This window comes from Pseudophryne corroboree, chromosome 7 (assembly GCF_028390025.1).
Source record: "Pseudophryne corroboree isolate aPseCor3 chromosome 7, aPseCor3.hap2, whole genome shotgun sequence".
NCBI lineage: Eukaryota > Metazoa > Chordata > Amphibia > Anura > Myobatrachidae > Pseudophryne > Pseudophryne corroboree.
Window position 1 is genome coordinate 265,450,516 of NC_086450.1, and position 16,335 is coordinate 265,466,850.

A 16,335-nucleotide genomic window follows, 5' to 3' on the forward strand; every position below is an offset into this window, starting at 1 on the left:
TGTAGGAGGAAAACATTTTTTCTGTCTACAGCAGCAACGTAGCAGATACTGTGGGCCTATTTTCAATGTGGGGCCTGGAGCTGCAGCACCACCCGCTTTATTGTTAATCCGGCCTTGACCTCTATGATTGCATGTTATTATTGGTCCTCCTGCTTAGCCGTTTCCCTTTCTTCAGCACATAGTGTTCAGCTCGAGCTGTGAGATGAACCATAGAGCCCTGGGGAAAATGGCTACATGGAATCGCCTGCAGGGCTACAGTAAGGGTGAGCAGGTAATCCACCCAGCAGCATCAAACATTGTTGGGGCAGGGCTATGATGCAAACCATGAAGCCCTAGGAAAAACTGCTGCCCTTGGGACTGCGCTTAAGTAGAGGGTCTTTTTACTCAAGGTGGTAGTGTCCTTATATGACATTATCAGCAGCTGTTATAATTTAGTACAGGGCTGACCAACAGGTGTTTGTTGTGCCAGATACATCCATTCATTGCTTTTTATTCCCAATGCTCAAATAATAATTTCATAGGAACTGTAATTCAGAAAAAAAAGTTACTTAATAAATCTTCTCTGAAAATTTGAATAATAATAATAATGTTGTTTATATAGCTCTTGATTTAAATGATAAATGATTATTTATCTTTATTTTTAAAGAGAAAGTTACAAAAGAATGTGGAGAGAACGGAGAGTGGTTCAGGCATCCAGACAGTAACAGAACATGGACAAATTATACGCTATGCAATGCATTCACACATGAAAAAGTACAGGTAGGAATGAAAACCACTTCAAAATGAATCAAACAATATTATATGTATTTTGAAATAGCGTTTTGTTTACTTGTCATACATTTGCTTTTATGAATATATATATATATTTTTTTTTTTTAAAGGATCAGGGGAACTGGTACCATCTTCTGGGGTAGATGGCAGGGTGCAGCAGCTGGAAGATCACATAAATCTGTTGGTTTGGAGCAACTGGCTTCAACCAGTTTTATTGTGCAGAGAAATAGAAATAAACATCAAAATAAATACTTTGCCATCCGGTGCTAACTGTACACAGGATAATCCTAACTCACTAAAAAATAAAAAAAAATACAGGTAGTTTTTACCAGGCACAGCTCACTGAATTTCAAGAGCAGGTTTATCTCACAGAGACTCTATAGTTTCTCCTTTTTCCCCAAGCAGTGTCAGAGAGCAACACACAACCAAACTGGGCCTAAATGGACGGAGAACCCACCCTCTCTCCTCAGATCCAACCCCAGAACCCTTATCCGCTTCTTGCCAAAATCCAAAAGCTCTCAGCAGAACCAACACAATATTCTTGGGATTTTAAAACACATAGGTAAGAAACCTTGGGCAAATATACCTGCCTTCCATCACTATTCCAGTGATCTTGTCACACATCTGATCTAGGGGGCGGAAAACTTGCAGCCCCTAAACAGAAGATGGAAGACAATGCATCCACATTGGCTAATTGTGCCCCGGGGCTATGTTCCACAGTAAACATAAAGTCTTGCAAGGCTAAAAACCACCTTGTTACTCTGCCATTCTGCCCTTTATTTACTGACATCCATTTTAATGAAGCATGATCAGTCAATACCTCAAGGTGTCTAATGTCTACTTAATGGCCAAGGACTCTTTTTCAACAATAGTGTACCTCTTCTCATGTTCATTAAGTTTTCTACTCAAATAAATAATGGGGTGCTCCTCCCTATCTCTGTTTTGGGACAACACGGCAACTGCACCTTCCACTGAGGCATCCGTCTGAACCATATATTCTTTCGAAAAGTTGCGTACATAACGCCACTTTTAATGCCTGAAATGCTTTTTTTTTGCCTCAAGGTTCCATTTCACCATATTTGATTGATTACCTTTGGTAATGTTGCTACAGGAACTGCAGTGGTTGTAATATTATGAATAAACCATTGGTAATACCCAGTGATTCCCAAGAAGGCTCTCACCCGTTTTCTTATTTACTGGACGGGGCCAGTTTTGGATTGTCTCAGTTGTGTTCAGTTGGGGCTTAATCAGACCTCTACCTATGGTAAACCGAAAGTATTTCTCTGACGTCCTAGTGGATGCTGGGACTTCCGTAAGGACCATGGGGAATAGCGGCTCCGCAGGAGACTGGGCACAAAAAGTAAAAGCTTTAGACTAGCTGGTGTGCACTGGCTCCTCCCCCTATGACCCTCCTCCAAGCCTCAGTTAGATTTTTGTGCCCGAACGAGAAGGGTGCATGCTAGGTGGCTCTCCTGAGCTGCTTAGAAGTAAAAGTTTAAATAGGTTTTTTATTTTCAGTGAGTCCTGCTGGCAACAGGCTCACTGCATCGTGGGACTAAGGGGAGAAGAAGCGAACTCACCTGCGTGCAGAGTGGATTGGGCTTCTTGGCTACTGGACATTAGCTCCAGAGGGACGATCACAGGTTCAGCCTGGATGGGTCCCGGAGCCGCGCCGCCGGCCCCCTTACAGAGCCAGAAGAGCGAAGAGGTCCGGAGAAATCGGCGGCAGAAGACGTTCCTGTCTTCAGATAAGGTAGCGCACAGCACTGCAGCTGTGCGCCATTGCTCTCAGCACACTTCACACTCCGGTCACTGAGGGTGCAGGGCGCTGGGGGGGAGCGCCCTGAGACGCAATAAAACATGTTTAAACCTTATATGGCTAAAGAAATACATCACATATAGCTCCTGGGCTATATGGATGCATTTCACCCTTGCCAGTTTTCCTAAAAAAAGCGGGAGAAAAGGCCGCCGTGAAGGGGGCGGAGCCTATCTCCTCAGCACACAAGCGCCATTTTCCCTCACAGTTCCACTGGAAGGAAGGCTCCCAGACTCTCCCCTGCAGTCCTGCTACAGAATCAGGGTAAAACAAGAGAGGGGGGGCACTATTGGCAGCTAATATAAAACAGCAGCTATAAAGGGAGTAACACTTACATAAGGTTATCCCTGTATATATATATAGCGCTCTGGTGTGTGCTGGCAAACTCTCCCTCTGTCTCCCCAAAGGGCTCGTGGGGTCCTGTCCTCTTTCAGAGCATTCCCGGTGTGTGTGCTGGGTGTCGGTACGATTGTGTCGACATGTATGAGGAGGAAAATGATGTGGAAGCAGAGCAATTGCCTGTGTTAGTGATGTCACCCCCTAGGGAGTCAACACCTGACTGGATGGTCGTATTTAAAGAATTACGTGACAGTGTCAGCACTTTGCAAAAAACTGTTGACACATGAGACAGCCGGCAAATCAATTAGTGCCTGTTCAGGCGTCTCAGACACCGTCGGGGGCGCTAAAACGCCCGTTACCTCAGATGGTGGACACAGACCCAGACACGGATACTGAATCCAGTGTCGACGATGAGGAGACAAACGTAATGTCCAGTAGGGCCACACGTTACATGATCACGGCAATGAAGGAGGCATTGAATATTTCTGACACTAGAAGTACCACAAAAAAGGGTATTATGTGGGGTGTGAAAAAACTACCAGTAGTTTTTCCTGAATCAGATGAATTAAATGAGGTGTGTGATAAAGCGTGGTTTTCCCCCGATAAAAAACTGCTGATTTCTAATAAATTATTGGCACTATACCCTTTCCCGCCAGAGGTTAGGGCGCGTTGGGAAACACCCCCTAGGGTAGATAAGGCGCTCACACGCTTATCAAAACAAGTGGCGTTGCCGTCTCCCGATACGGCCGCCCTTAAGGAACCAGCTGATAGAAGGCTGGAAAATATCCTAAAAGGTATATACACACATACTGGTGTTATACTGCGACCAGCAATCGCCTCAGCCTGGATGTGCAGTGCTGGAGTGGCTTGGTCGGATTCCCTGACTGAAAATATTGATACCCTGGATAGGGACAGTATATTATTAACTATAGAGCATTTAAAGGATGCATTTCTATATATGCGAGATGCACAGAGGGATATTTGCACCCTGGCATCTAGAGTGAGTGCGATGTCCATTTCTGCCAGAAGAGCGTTATGGACGCGACAGTGGTCAGGTGATGCGGATTCCAAACGACATATGGAAGTATTGCCGTATAAAGGGGAGGAGTTATTTGGGGTCGGTCTATCGGACCTGGTGGCCACAGCAACGGCTGGAAAATCCACCTTTTTACCCCAGGTCACCTCTCAGCAGAAAAAGACACCGTCTTTTCAAACTCAGTCCTTTCGTTCCCATAAGGGCAAGCGGGCAAAAGGCCACTCATTTCTGCCCTGGGGCAGAGGAAGGGGAAAAAGACTGCACCAGGCAGCCTCTTCCCAGGAGCAGAAGCCCTCCCCCGCTTCTGCCAAGTCTTCAGCATGACGCTGGGGCCTTACAAGCGGACTCAGGCACGGTGGGGGGCCGTCTCAAGAATTTCAGCGCGCAGTGGGCTCACTCGCAAGTGGACCCCTGGATCCTGCAGGTAGTATCACAGGGGTACAAATTGGAATTCGAGACGTCTCCCCCTCGCCGGTTCCTGAAGTCTGCTCTACCAACGTCTCCCTCCGACAGGGAGGCGGTAGTGGAAGCTATTCACAAGCTGTATTCCCAGCAGGTGATAATCAAGGTACCCCTCCTACAACAGGGAAAGGGGTATTATTCCACGCTGTTTGTGGTACCGAAGCCTGACGGCTCGGTGAGACCAATTTTAAATCTAAAATCCTTGAACACTTACATAAAAAGGTTCAAATTCAAGATGGAGTCACTCAGAGCAGTGATAGCGAACCTGGAAGAAGGGGACTATATGGTGTCTCTGGACATCAAAGATGCTTATCTCCATGTCCCAATCTACCCTTCTCACCAAGGGTACCTCAGGTTTGTGGTACAAAACTGTCATTATCAGTTTCAGACGCTGCCGTTTGGATTGTCCACGGCACCACGGGTCTTTACCAAGGTAATGGCCGAAATGATGATTCTTCTTCGAAGAAAAGGCGTCTTAATTATCCCTTACTTGGACGATCTCCTGATAAGGGCAAGGTCCAGGGAACAGTTAGAGGTCGGAGTAGCACTATCTCAGGTAGTGCTACGTCAGCACGGGTGGATCCTAAATATCCCAAAATCACAGCTGATTCCAACAACACGTCTACTGTTCCTGGGGATGATTCTGGACACATTCCAGAAAAAGGTGTTTCTCCCGGAGGAGAAGGCCAGGGAGTTATCCGAGCTAGTCAGGAAACTCCTAAAACCAGGCCAAGTGTCAATGCATCAATGCATGAGAGTCCTGGGAAAAATGGTGGCTTCTTACGAAGCGATTCCATTCGGAAGATTCCATGCAAGAACTTTTCAGTGGGATCTGCTGGACAAATGGTCCGGATCGCATCTTCAGATGCATCAGCGGATAACCCTATCTCCAAGGACAAGGGTGTCTCTCCTGTGGTGGTTACAGAGTGCTCATCTTCTAGAGGGCCGCAGATTCGGCATTCAGGATTGGATGCTGGTGACCACCGATGCCAGCCTGAGAGGCTGGGGAGCAGTCACACAGGGAAGAAATTTCCAGGGCTTGTGGTCAAGCATGGAAACGTCTCTTCACATAAATATCCTGGAACTAAGGGCCATTTACAATGCCCTAAGTCAAGCAAGGCCTCTGCTTCAGGGTCAGTCGGTATTGATCCAATCGGACAACATCACGGCAGTCGCCCACGTCAACAGACAGGGCGGCACAAGAAGCAGGAGGGCAATGGCAGAAGCTGCAAGGATTCTTCGCTGGGCGGAAAATCATGTGGTGGCACTGTCAGCAGTGTTCATTCCGGGAGTGGACAACTGGGAAGCAGACTTCCTCAGCAGACACGACCTCCACCCGGGGGAGGGGGGACTTCACCCAGAAGTCTTTCAAGTGATTGTAAACCGTTGGGAAAAACCAAAGGTGGACATGATGGCGTCCCGTCTCAACAAAAAACTGGACAGATATTGCGCCAGGTCAAGGGACCCTCAGACAATAGCGGTGGACGCTCTGGTAACACCGTGGGTGTACCAGTCGGTGTATGTGTTCCCTCCTCTGCCTCTCATTCCAAAAGTACTGAGAATCATAAGAAGGAGAGAAGTGAAGACTATACTCGTGGCTCCGGATTGGCCAAGAAGAACTTGGTACCCGGAACTGCAAGAGATGCTCACGGAGGACCCGTGGCCTCTACCTCTAAGAAAGGACCTGCTCCAGCAGGGACCTTGTCTGTTCCAAGACTTACCGCGGCTGCGTTTGACGGCATGGCGGTTGAACGCCGGATCCTGATGGAAAAAGGCATTCCAGATGAAGTCATCCCTACCCTGATCAAAGCCAGGAAGGATGTAACTGCGAAACATTATCACCGCATTTGGCGAAAATATGTTTCCTGGTGTGAGGCTAAGAAGGCCCCCACAGAGGAATTTCAACTGGGTCGTTTCCTGCATTTCCTGCAAGCAGGACTGTCTATGGGCCTAAAATTAGGATCCATTAAGGTTCAAATTTCGGCCCTGTCGATCTTCTTCCAGAAAGAACTGGCTTCATTGCCTGAAGTTCAGACGTTTGTCAAGGGGGTACTGCATATACAACCTCCTTTTGTGCCACCAGTGGCACCTTGGGATCTCAATGTAGTTTTAGGGTTCCTAAAATCACATTGGTTTGAACCACTCACCACTGTGGAATTAAAATATCTCACATGGAAGGTGGTCATGCTGTTAGCTCTGGCGTCAGCCAGGCGTGTCTCAGAAATGGCGGCTTTGTCATATAAAAGCCCTTACCTAATTTTTCATTCAGACAGGGCAGAATTGAGGACTCGTCCTCAATTTCTCCCTAAGGTGGTTTCAGCGTTTCACATGAACCAACCTATTGTGGTGCCTGCGGCTACTAGGGACTTGGAGGACTCCAAGTTGTTGGACGTAGTCAGGGCCCTGAAAATATATGTTTCCAGGACGGCTGGAGTCAGAAAATCTGACTCGCTGTTTATCCTGTATGCACCCAACAAGCTGGGTGCTCCTGCTTCTAAGCAGACGATTGCTCGTTGGATTTGTAGTACGATTCAGCTTGCACATTCTGTGGCAGGACTGCCACAGCCAAAATCTGTTAAAGCCCATTCCACAAGAAAAGTGGGCTCATCTTGGGCGGCTGCCCGAGGGGTCTCGGCTTTACAACTTTGCCGAGCAGCTACTTGGTCAGGGGCAAACACGTTTGCAAAATTTTACAAATTCGATACCCTGGCTGAGGAGGACCTGGAGTTCTCTCATTCGGTGCTGCAGAGTCATCCGCACTCTCCCGCCCGTTTGGGAGCTTTGGTATAATCCCCATGGTCCTTACGGAAGTCCCAGCATCCACTAGGACGTCAGAAAAAATAAGAATTTACTTACCGATAATTCTATTTCTCATAGTCCGTAGTGGATGCTGGGCGCCCATCCCAAGTGCGGATTGTCTGCAATACTTGTATATAGTTATTGTTACAAAAAATCGGGTTGTTTATTGTTGTGAGCCATCTTTTCAGAGGCTCCTACGTTTATCATACTGTTAACTGGGTTCAGATCACAGGTTGTACAGTGTGATTGGTGTGGCTGGTATGAGTCTTACCCGGGATTCAAAATCCTTCCTTATTATGTACGCTCGTCCGGGCACAGTATCCTAACTGAGGCTTGGAGGAGGGTCATAGGGGGAGGAGCCAGTGCACACCAGCTAGTCTAAAGCTTTTACTTTTTGTGCCCAGTCTCCTGCGGAGCCGCTATTCCCCATGGTCCTTACGGAAGTCCCAGCATCCACTGCGGACTATGAGAAATAGAATTATCGGTAAGTAAATTCTTATTTTAACATCTTCCATCACTAAGCAGCATTTCTTTGGGTTGGTTGTTAGCCCTGCCACTCTGATTGAGTCCAACATTGCTTGTACTCTTACAAAGTGAGACTCCCAGTCTGGATTATCATATTATCCAAATAGGCAGCTGCATACTGCCTGTGATGCTTCAAAATTCTATCCATTGCACGTTGGAAGGTTGCTGAGGGCCCATGGAACCCAAAAGGCAACATCCTATATTGAAAAAGCCCTTCTGGAACAGAGAAAGCTGTTTTCTCTTTCACCCTGTCAATTAATGGGATCTGCCGGTAACCTTTTGTCGGGTCCAGTGTGGTGAAAAATATGGCTGTTCCTAGCCTTTCAATCAACTCTTCCACATGGGGCATGGGGTAGGCATCAAACTTGGACACTGCATTTAACCTATAAAAATCATTGCAGAAATGTAGGCTGCCATCTGATTTCGGAATTAGAACTATGGGGCTGGACCATTCACTGTTAGACTCTTCAATGACACCAATATGGGATTTATGTTGACCTTGACCACTGGTTCTGTGAATTTGTAATGCTTTATTATGGCCATTAAACCGGGCAGCACTAAGAACACATCCCTGTTCCTAATGAGAAGTTCTCTAGCCTCGTTTTCAGTATTAGAGATTCCATGAGAAATTTTTTGAAAAAGCTGCCTGGCACAGAGAAACGCGTTGAAAGGAATCTCTAATAGTGCTGAGTACTGCTATTCACCATTTTATTTCGGGATTTATATACAGCTCAACTGTGCCCATTTAACATCAGCTTATGTGCCTGCCCCAGCTATATGCTTAATTAGAATAAGTGGTGAAGCCTGCAGGACCAGAGCACTGTACCGGTCTCGGCAGGAGCCCGACTAGGTAACCGCCATTGGCCTTGCGAGCCACTACTACAGACAGCGGCTATTACCAGCACCTGGACCTCACCACTGCTGCTGGCAGCCTGGACAACAGTCACAGCCTATGCGACACAGATAGCAATGTATTATTAAACACAGAAGAGCTGTATTGAACAATTGCAGCCATTATAAAGCCTCTGTCTAAGAGTCTAGTGGGTGAGTGTTGACACGATGTGGTTAGACTGACGGAACTACATTGAGAGTCTCTACCACTTATATTCCATAAATGTCATTTCTATCTCATTCATGAGACTGGATAGGGACATATATGTTATGGCTTTCTACTAAATACCTCAGAGACTGTCTAAAAGGGGTGGTCTTTAGGTTGCTGACTGTCAGGATCCCGGCGCATAGTATACCGGCGCCGGAATCCCGACTGCTGGCATACCGACAGATCTTCTCCCTCGTGGGGGTCCAGAGAAATTTATAAATGCGGTGATATTACTATTACTATTACTCAGCTTCTAAATTAATGTGGTACCGTACCAGATATATGTTGTATTATGTAAATCTATTATAGTTAATTTTATGGTATATTAAACTGCATTTTTTTTATCTAAAGTGTCACATAAACGTTTCAGTCTCCACACAGACCTTTGACCTCTTGAGAAAGGTCCGTGTGGAGACCAAAACGTTGATGGGACGCTGTACAACCCACACCCCTACCTGACTAAACCATTTGCTTCTATGTTCAAGTTGATAATGCTGATTTATCCTTAGGAATGAAAGCTATACCTTAAAACACACCTTAAATACACTTTACCATGGAGCCGCTGCGGCCGCTGTACTTAATACACACTCTACGTACTTTGTACGCTATTAGCGTACAAAGTCAGTTCTGTGTACGGACTTAGCGTACAAACGCCGTGCTGACGGTACAAAGTACTCACAGCGCGTACACACCCAGAGATACAATGCAATGATAATACACTTTAAACCTTAACAGGGCAATGAAGACACGACACCAATTGTGATTTTACCGCTGGGTTCCGACACCACAGTGGATTATTGCTGAAAGGGGGTTACAATACAAATAATACAATACAATATAACAGAGTAAATGGCTACATTCAATGGTACATACGTGAGTGGACAAGCTAGCGCAACCAGGCCGGTCCTCGGTCATCTGATAGATAACTTGGTGAGTCTTGTGTCTGACCAGGCCTGCAGCAGCTCTCTTTATACAATTCTTCCAAAAAGCAATACAATAGATACTGTAATCTCTTTGTCCATTGGACACAGGAATGCACATTTACAGTACAGGAGAGGTCATAGGTCGGTTTGAATAGGTAGACGATGTCTTTCCCAACTGCTCTTGTGGGTGGTCTCCTCTGGATTCCCGCCGCATACATAATGTACAGTAAATACAGTTTATATCTATATTCTGCTCCTGCACATAATTATCCGCAGGAACATGCAATCTTTCTCAAACCAACACCGGAATGTTACCCTTAAAATACCCTTCAGCTGGATACCAAACACCACCTTATAACCTTGTTCTGTCCCCTCCTATTCTGTAAAGGTGAATCCCTTTGTTCTGAAACCATTTAAACTATTGTTACTTGCTGCTGTGGTGCAGGGAGGCTATGTGTATATTGTGCACTATTTGGATTAAATATGTAATGTGTTTTGATAGCTTTCCGTGCTTTCACAAACTCTACCGTAAATACTCATACCACCCGCTAATAAGCGAGACTGCGGGAGCGACCATACGCAAGTTGCGGATATGCGCATGCACGACAGAACAAGTGCACGCAGGGAGGCCATCTGTGTGTATTTTGTACGTGATGTGTGTTCTGCAATATTTTTCGACTTTGGCAGTCACCAATAACTGCCACTATCTAATCACTAAACAGAAAAATATCTACACAATATCTACAGAAGTTTGGATGGTCGGGGGAGAGTGGTAGGTAGGAAATGTATGACCCAGTGGGATAGTAAAAAGCATGTATGTATGAATCCATGTCTGAGGGGCATGTATCATCGTGCCGTATATGTTCTAAATAAGCTTCGAGGTATTGCGAAGTATACATTAAATCCTTCTCATCCCGTATCAAGGGTCTGTAAATGGGCCAACAAACACTACCGAGCACTTTTCGGCTTTTGTTAAAACAAATGGGATGCACAATTAGTTGATGATACATGGAGGGGGAAACATATGTGAGTGCTAGTATATGTGGATATCACCTGTCGACTATGTGTGCTTTTAACTGGGATTGCAGAGGTGAAGATAAGACACATATCTAAAATACATTCATATAAACATTTTGGGTAGGGCTGATGTCTTTTCCAGATGGATGTATCTGGGCAGAGGGGGAAACAAAAGAAAAACGGGTGAAAGAAACAGGCCATGAAATTCATTTGCAATCCTTATCATAACACTGTCTCTATGGATGGGTCATAAATTAAATCTGCTGCTATAACAGCGCCCTCACTCCTTAGACTCATCAACTTTGTACTGTGCTTGCGCCGCGTCAGAATTCGAACACACCTAAATATCAAACCAACAATTATGACGACTCCCAGGATACAAAGGAGAAACTTCCCTACACTCATAATAACATTTTGAGCCCACTCTCCTAAACCTGAGAACCAATTTTGTGGGTTCAACCATGAGACCCAGCCGGTCAGTTCATTACTCACAGTCGCCAAGGTAAGGTTGTGTTTTCTCCTGAACTCCCACTTCAACTGCAAGATATCGGCCATCTTTTGATCGATAATCTCCGTTGGGTCGTCAGTACTGTTCGTAATATATGTACAGCACTTCACCCCATATTGAGGTGCCAGAGTAACACAGTACCCACCTGTCACGGCTGTGATATAATTTAGGACCATCCTGTGCTGAATCAGTTCCTTCTTGTAAGCTTGTAACTCCCTTCCCGTATACCTGAAGGTGTCGTCATACATCTCAGTGATATTATCTATCAAGTTCGCTAGCGCATGGAAATACCTATAATTTATAATTCCTCTGGCAGTACGGGTGATGTCTAATGCGAGAAGGAATTGAATCCCGGTGGATTCGTGGATCATATCAGAGGCTGCGTGCTCTGTTCTATCTATGAGGTGTCTCTTGATAATGTGTTCATAGTGAGTATGAGTATAAGGAGCGTGAGCACTGCGGTGAACGTCTTTGATCTTATCATGGGTTATGGTCATGACCTCTGGCAGTACTCTCCCAATATAACACAATCCCTCTGAGCTCGGGGCAAGCCACTTGTACGCCTTCCTCCCACATATGAAATAGGCATCCTCTGGGAGAACATAGGGGACAAAATATAACATCACCATATTACAAATTTTCCAAGTAAAGAAACCTATCCCTAGTTCTCCCATCTGCTCAGTACAAGTATCGGGCTGGATGATATGAGCACAATACTTTAGAATGTAAGCTCTCACGAGCAGGGCCCTCTTCCCTCATGTGCTTATCCTTTCTTACTTGAATAATCTTCAACTGCACCAATTCCATCAGTCTTCTGCCACCTGATACTTATTCCAGTGTCATCTGCTGATGTAACTATGTTTTTTTACCTTGTACTTGTCCTATACTGTCATCAACTGTAAGTTGCTGTTTTCCTGTTTGATTATTTGTTTATGTACTCTGTAATTGGGCGCTGCGGAACCCTTGTGGCGCCATATAAATAAAGGATAATAATAATACCCTGGCGATACTTTTCCAACCCACATGGTCTTGCTTCCACGAGTATACCTATACCGAAAATACCTCCCACTGTTGGCTATTTGGCGTACAAGTTCAGAGTCTATGGGTATCCTATCAGCTCTGTGTGAAAAGGTCATTGTCTGGTTATTCTACATCACTTCCCAATTTCCCGGTTTTTGGTAATTGGAAATATTAAAACATAATAAGGATCTGTCTACAAGATACTGGTGTAGCTTCAAACTAGGGGGCCTAGAAATATTGAATTTCTTGTCCACCGGTCTCCCACCCCGCAATTCGAGTACCTCATCTATTGCTAAAGGGTACGGTACTAATCCTGACTTGCTCTGACCTTGAGGTACCTGTGAGCACACCCAGCATTCTGTCTGGTTTAAGACCTTACCCACTAGTGAGTGGTAATCACTCAACGGATGACAGTCCATGTCGATATTAAGGTTGGACATGGACCGACATGTCCATCCTCAACTATATTCTCACAATTCCTACAAATACAATATTCATCAGACAATAACCCCTCACAGTGCCTCCGAGCTCCTTGACTACCAGAGCGCTTACTGATGCCAGCCTTTACTAAAGTGATGTGCTGATCCTGAGATCCTACAAATTCATACTTGCCATCAGAACCCATTCCAGATCCCTGCTCGACCTCTCTGGGACCCTCACAAAAACAAACTGTCTTTATCAAAACCAGAGTTACTAATAGAACCCGAAACGCAGTCTCTTGTGATCGATCCATTTCGTTAGGGGAAAGGAGGAAAATAAGAAGGAGAAAAGAAAGGAGAAATGCAGGGGGAGGTGAAAAAAGAAAGTGGTACGACAACCGTTCTAGCTCTTCTTACTCTCTGTGCTCAGATGCCCTTCAACAGTCCTGCCTCTGAACTTTCCCGGAACAGACACTCCAGTGATACGAGATTCTCTACACTCTGCTCTTTGTCACGAGTTCTCTTCGGGTCAGCGACCTTCTTGCAGTGGGACGAGTGGATCCAAGTCTCTCTTTTGGCGACCTTCAATGCTGTTGTGCTGGTTAACAAGACTTGATACGGTCCTTCCCACCTGTCTATGAGGCAACCTGAGCGTAAGAAATTTCGAATCATCACATAATCCCCAGGTTCAGTGTCATGACAATTACTGTTCAGTAGGTCAGGAATCACCAGCTTTAAATTTCTTTGTTGATTTCTCAGCTGCTGGCTTATCCCAACCAAATATTTCACAGTCACTTCATTATTACATTTCAAATCATCCTGGGGGTCTATCATTACATGAGGTTGTCGACCAAAAAGAATTTCGAAGGGTGATAGGTTAAGGGGAGACCTGGGAGTGGTTCTGATGCTGTACAACACTAGTGGCAAAGCTTCTGGCCACGACAATCCAGTTTCAGCCATTAATTTGCTCAGCTTGTTCTTAATAGTGCTATTCACTCTCTCCAACTTTGCACTCGTCTGTGGACGGTACGGAGTAGGCAGCTTGCTATTAATTCCCATCAGTTTGCACATGACCTTAAAGACTTCACCTGTAAAATGGGTACCCCTATCACTTTCAATTATTCTAGGGATACCATATCTACACACAAATTCCTGCACAATTTTCTTTGCAGTATTTGTGGCAGCAGGGAACGCTTCTACCCAATTTGAAAATAAGTCAATACAAACTAACACATATTTTAAATTCCTACAGGGTGGTAACTGTATGAAATCGATTTGTATTACCAGAAAAGGGCCGTCTGTCGGAGGGATATGGGATGGCTCTGTTGGTATTGACTTTCCAATATTCTTCCTCAAGCAAGTAAAACATGTCATTGCTCTCTTACCTGCATGAGAAGAGAATCCTGGCGCACACCAGTAGGCTCTCACCAGCTTACACATACCCTCTTTACCCAGATGAGTCAGACCGTGTGCCGCCTCAGCTAAGCTTGGAAGATATGCTCTGGGGGCTACTGGCTTACTTTGTCCACCTGTCCACAGTCCTGAGGATTCCTGGCCATATCCCTTTGACCTCCAGACTGCCTTTTCCTGTAGAGAACACATCTTGCATTTCAATTGATTGTTGTGTGTTGATCGTGTTAAATGTCATCAGTGATGTGATGTTCATTTGTATGGGGTGCTGGCTGCTGATTTAGCAGCTTCGTCTGCCCGGCTGTTACCAAGTGACATTGGGTCTTGGTTGTAAGTATGTGCTTTGCACTTGATGACAGCCACTCTGTCTGGTTCTTATATTGCTGTTAGAAGTCTTTTTATGTGGGTCACATGCGCTACGGGTGTTCCAGCTGCCGTCATGAAATTTCTGAGGCGCCATAGGGCCCCGAAATCATGCACCACTCCAAAGGCATACCTAGAATCTGTGTATATGTTAGCTGACTTAACTTTGGCCAATTCACACGCTCTGGTTAGGGCAACCAGCTCAGCAATTTGTGCTGAGTGCTGTGGGCCCAGGGGTTCAGCTTCTATGATACCTCTGTCATCTACAACTGCGTATCCAGTGCACAAGTCTCCCGAGTACGTTTGTCTGTGGCAACTACCGTCAGTGTAGAAGGTAAAGTCTACCCCTTCCAGTGGGCTGTCACTGATGTCAGGTCTCGCAGTGAAAGTCTGATTCAGGTATTCCATACAATCATGCGTATCAGTGTCTGCACTAAATCCTCCTTCACCATCATTCTTATCCTCTACCCTTTGTGCCTGTCCAGGCACACTTGGCAAGTAAGTTGCAGGATTTAGTGAGCTGCATCTCTTAATGGTGATGTTTACAGGTGCCATCAGTGATAATTCCCACTTTGTAAACCGAGCAGATGAGACATGTCTGGTTTGGGCGGAGTTCAGTAAGGCTGATACTGCATGAGGTGTATGGATGGTCAGGTTGTGTCCTAACACTACGTCCTCGCTTTTACTTACTAGCAAAGCTATCGCTGCAACACGTCGCAAGCATGTGGGGAGAGACCGCGCTACGATGTCTAACTGTGCACTGTAGTAAGCTACCGGCCTGCTGGCATCACCATATCTCTGGGTTAAAACTCCTGCTGCGCACCCTGCACTTTCTGTACCGTATAATTCAAAGGGCTTCCCATAATCTGGCATACCTAATGCAGGTGCCTGTGATAGGCACTGTTTGAGTCTCTCAAATGCCAGTTCGGACTCATCTGTGTGCGAGACCCATTCTGGTTTGTTTGAAGAGACCATTTCTTGCAAAGGTAAAGCCAGTATAGAGAACCCTGGAATCCAGTTTCGGCAGTACCCACACATTCCAAGGAAAGTGCGGATCTGTTGCTGTGTTTGTGGCAGAGTCATGTCACGAATCGCCTGTATTCTATCAGCGGTGAGGTGTCTAAGTCCTTGGGGTACATTTACTAAGATTCGTATTTTCCAGAATCATGTCCAAGTTCAATCACGAATGACATCGACAGTGTAAAATTGCAACTTTTTGAATTGATTACGATGGATTTACTAAGCTGTCGTATTCGGGTTTTTCTTTTCTTCCGATGTCGATGTCATTCGTGGTTTTTTACCTATTTTTACGGCAGTGATCAGCAAAACACTGCCGACTTTTTTTACAATCAATCTCGGCCGGATCTGTGTGATCCGTGCTGGGGTTTATTTTTTTTTTTTTTTTTAATTAAACACTGTAAAATAATAAAAAAAAATGCGTGGGGTCCCCCCTCCTAAGCATAACCAGCCTCGGGCTCTTTGAGCCGATCCTGGTTGCAAAAATATGGGGGGAAAAATGACAGGGGTTCCCCCATATTTAAGCAACCAGCATCGGGCTCTGCGCCTGGTCCTGGTCCCAAAAATACGGGGGACAAAAAGAGTAGGGGTCCCCCGTATTTTTAAAACCAGCACCGGGCTCCACTAGCTGGACAGATAATGCCACAGCCGGGGGTCACTTTTATATAGTGCCCTGCGGCCGTGGCATCAAAAATCCAACTAGTCACCCCTGGCCGGGGTACCCTGGGGGAGTGGGGACCCCTTCAATCAAGGGGTCCCCCCCCCCAGCCACCCAAGGGCCAGGGGTGAAGCCCGAGGCTGTCCCCCCCCA

General features: G+C 45.8%; 1 protein-coding gene across 1 annotated transcript in view; it reads left to right on the top strand.

The window, feature by feature from the left end:
- Positions 1-16,335, top strand: part of CALCRL (calcitonin receptor like receptor) — a 743,490-nt gene that overhangs the window by 325,152 nt on the left and 402,003 nt on the right. Inside the window, exon 5 of the mRNA XM_063934127.1 lies at positions 647-759. Coding sequence (XP_063790197.1) covers positions 647-759 — 113 coding nt within the window. The remainder of the gene's footprint in view (positions 1-646; positions 760-16,335) is intronic.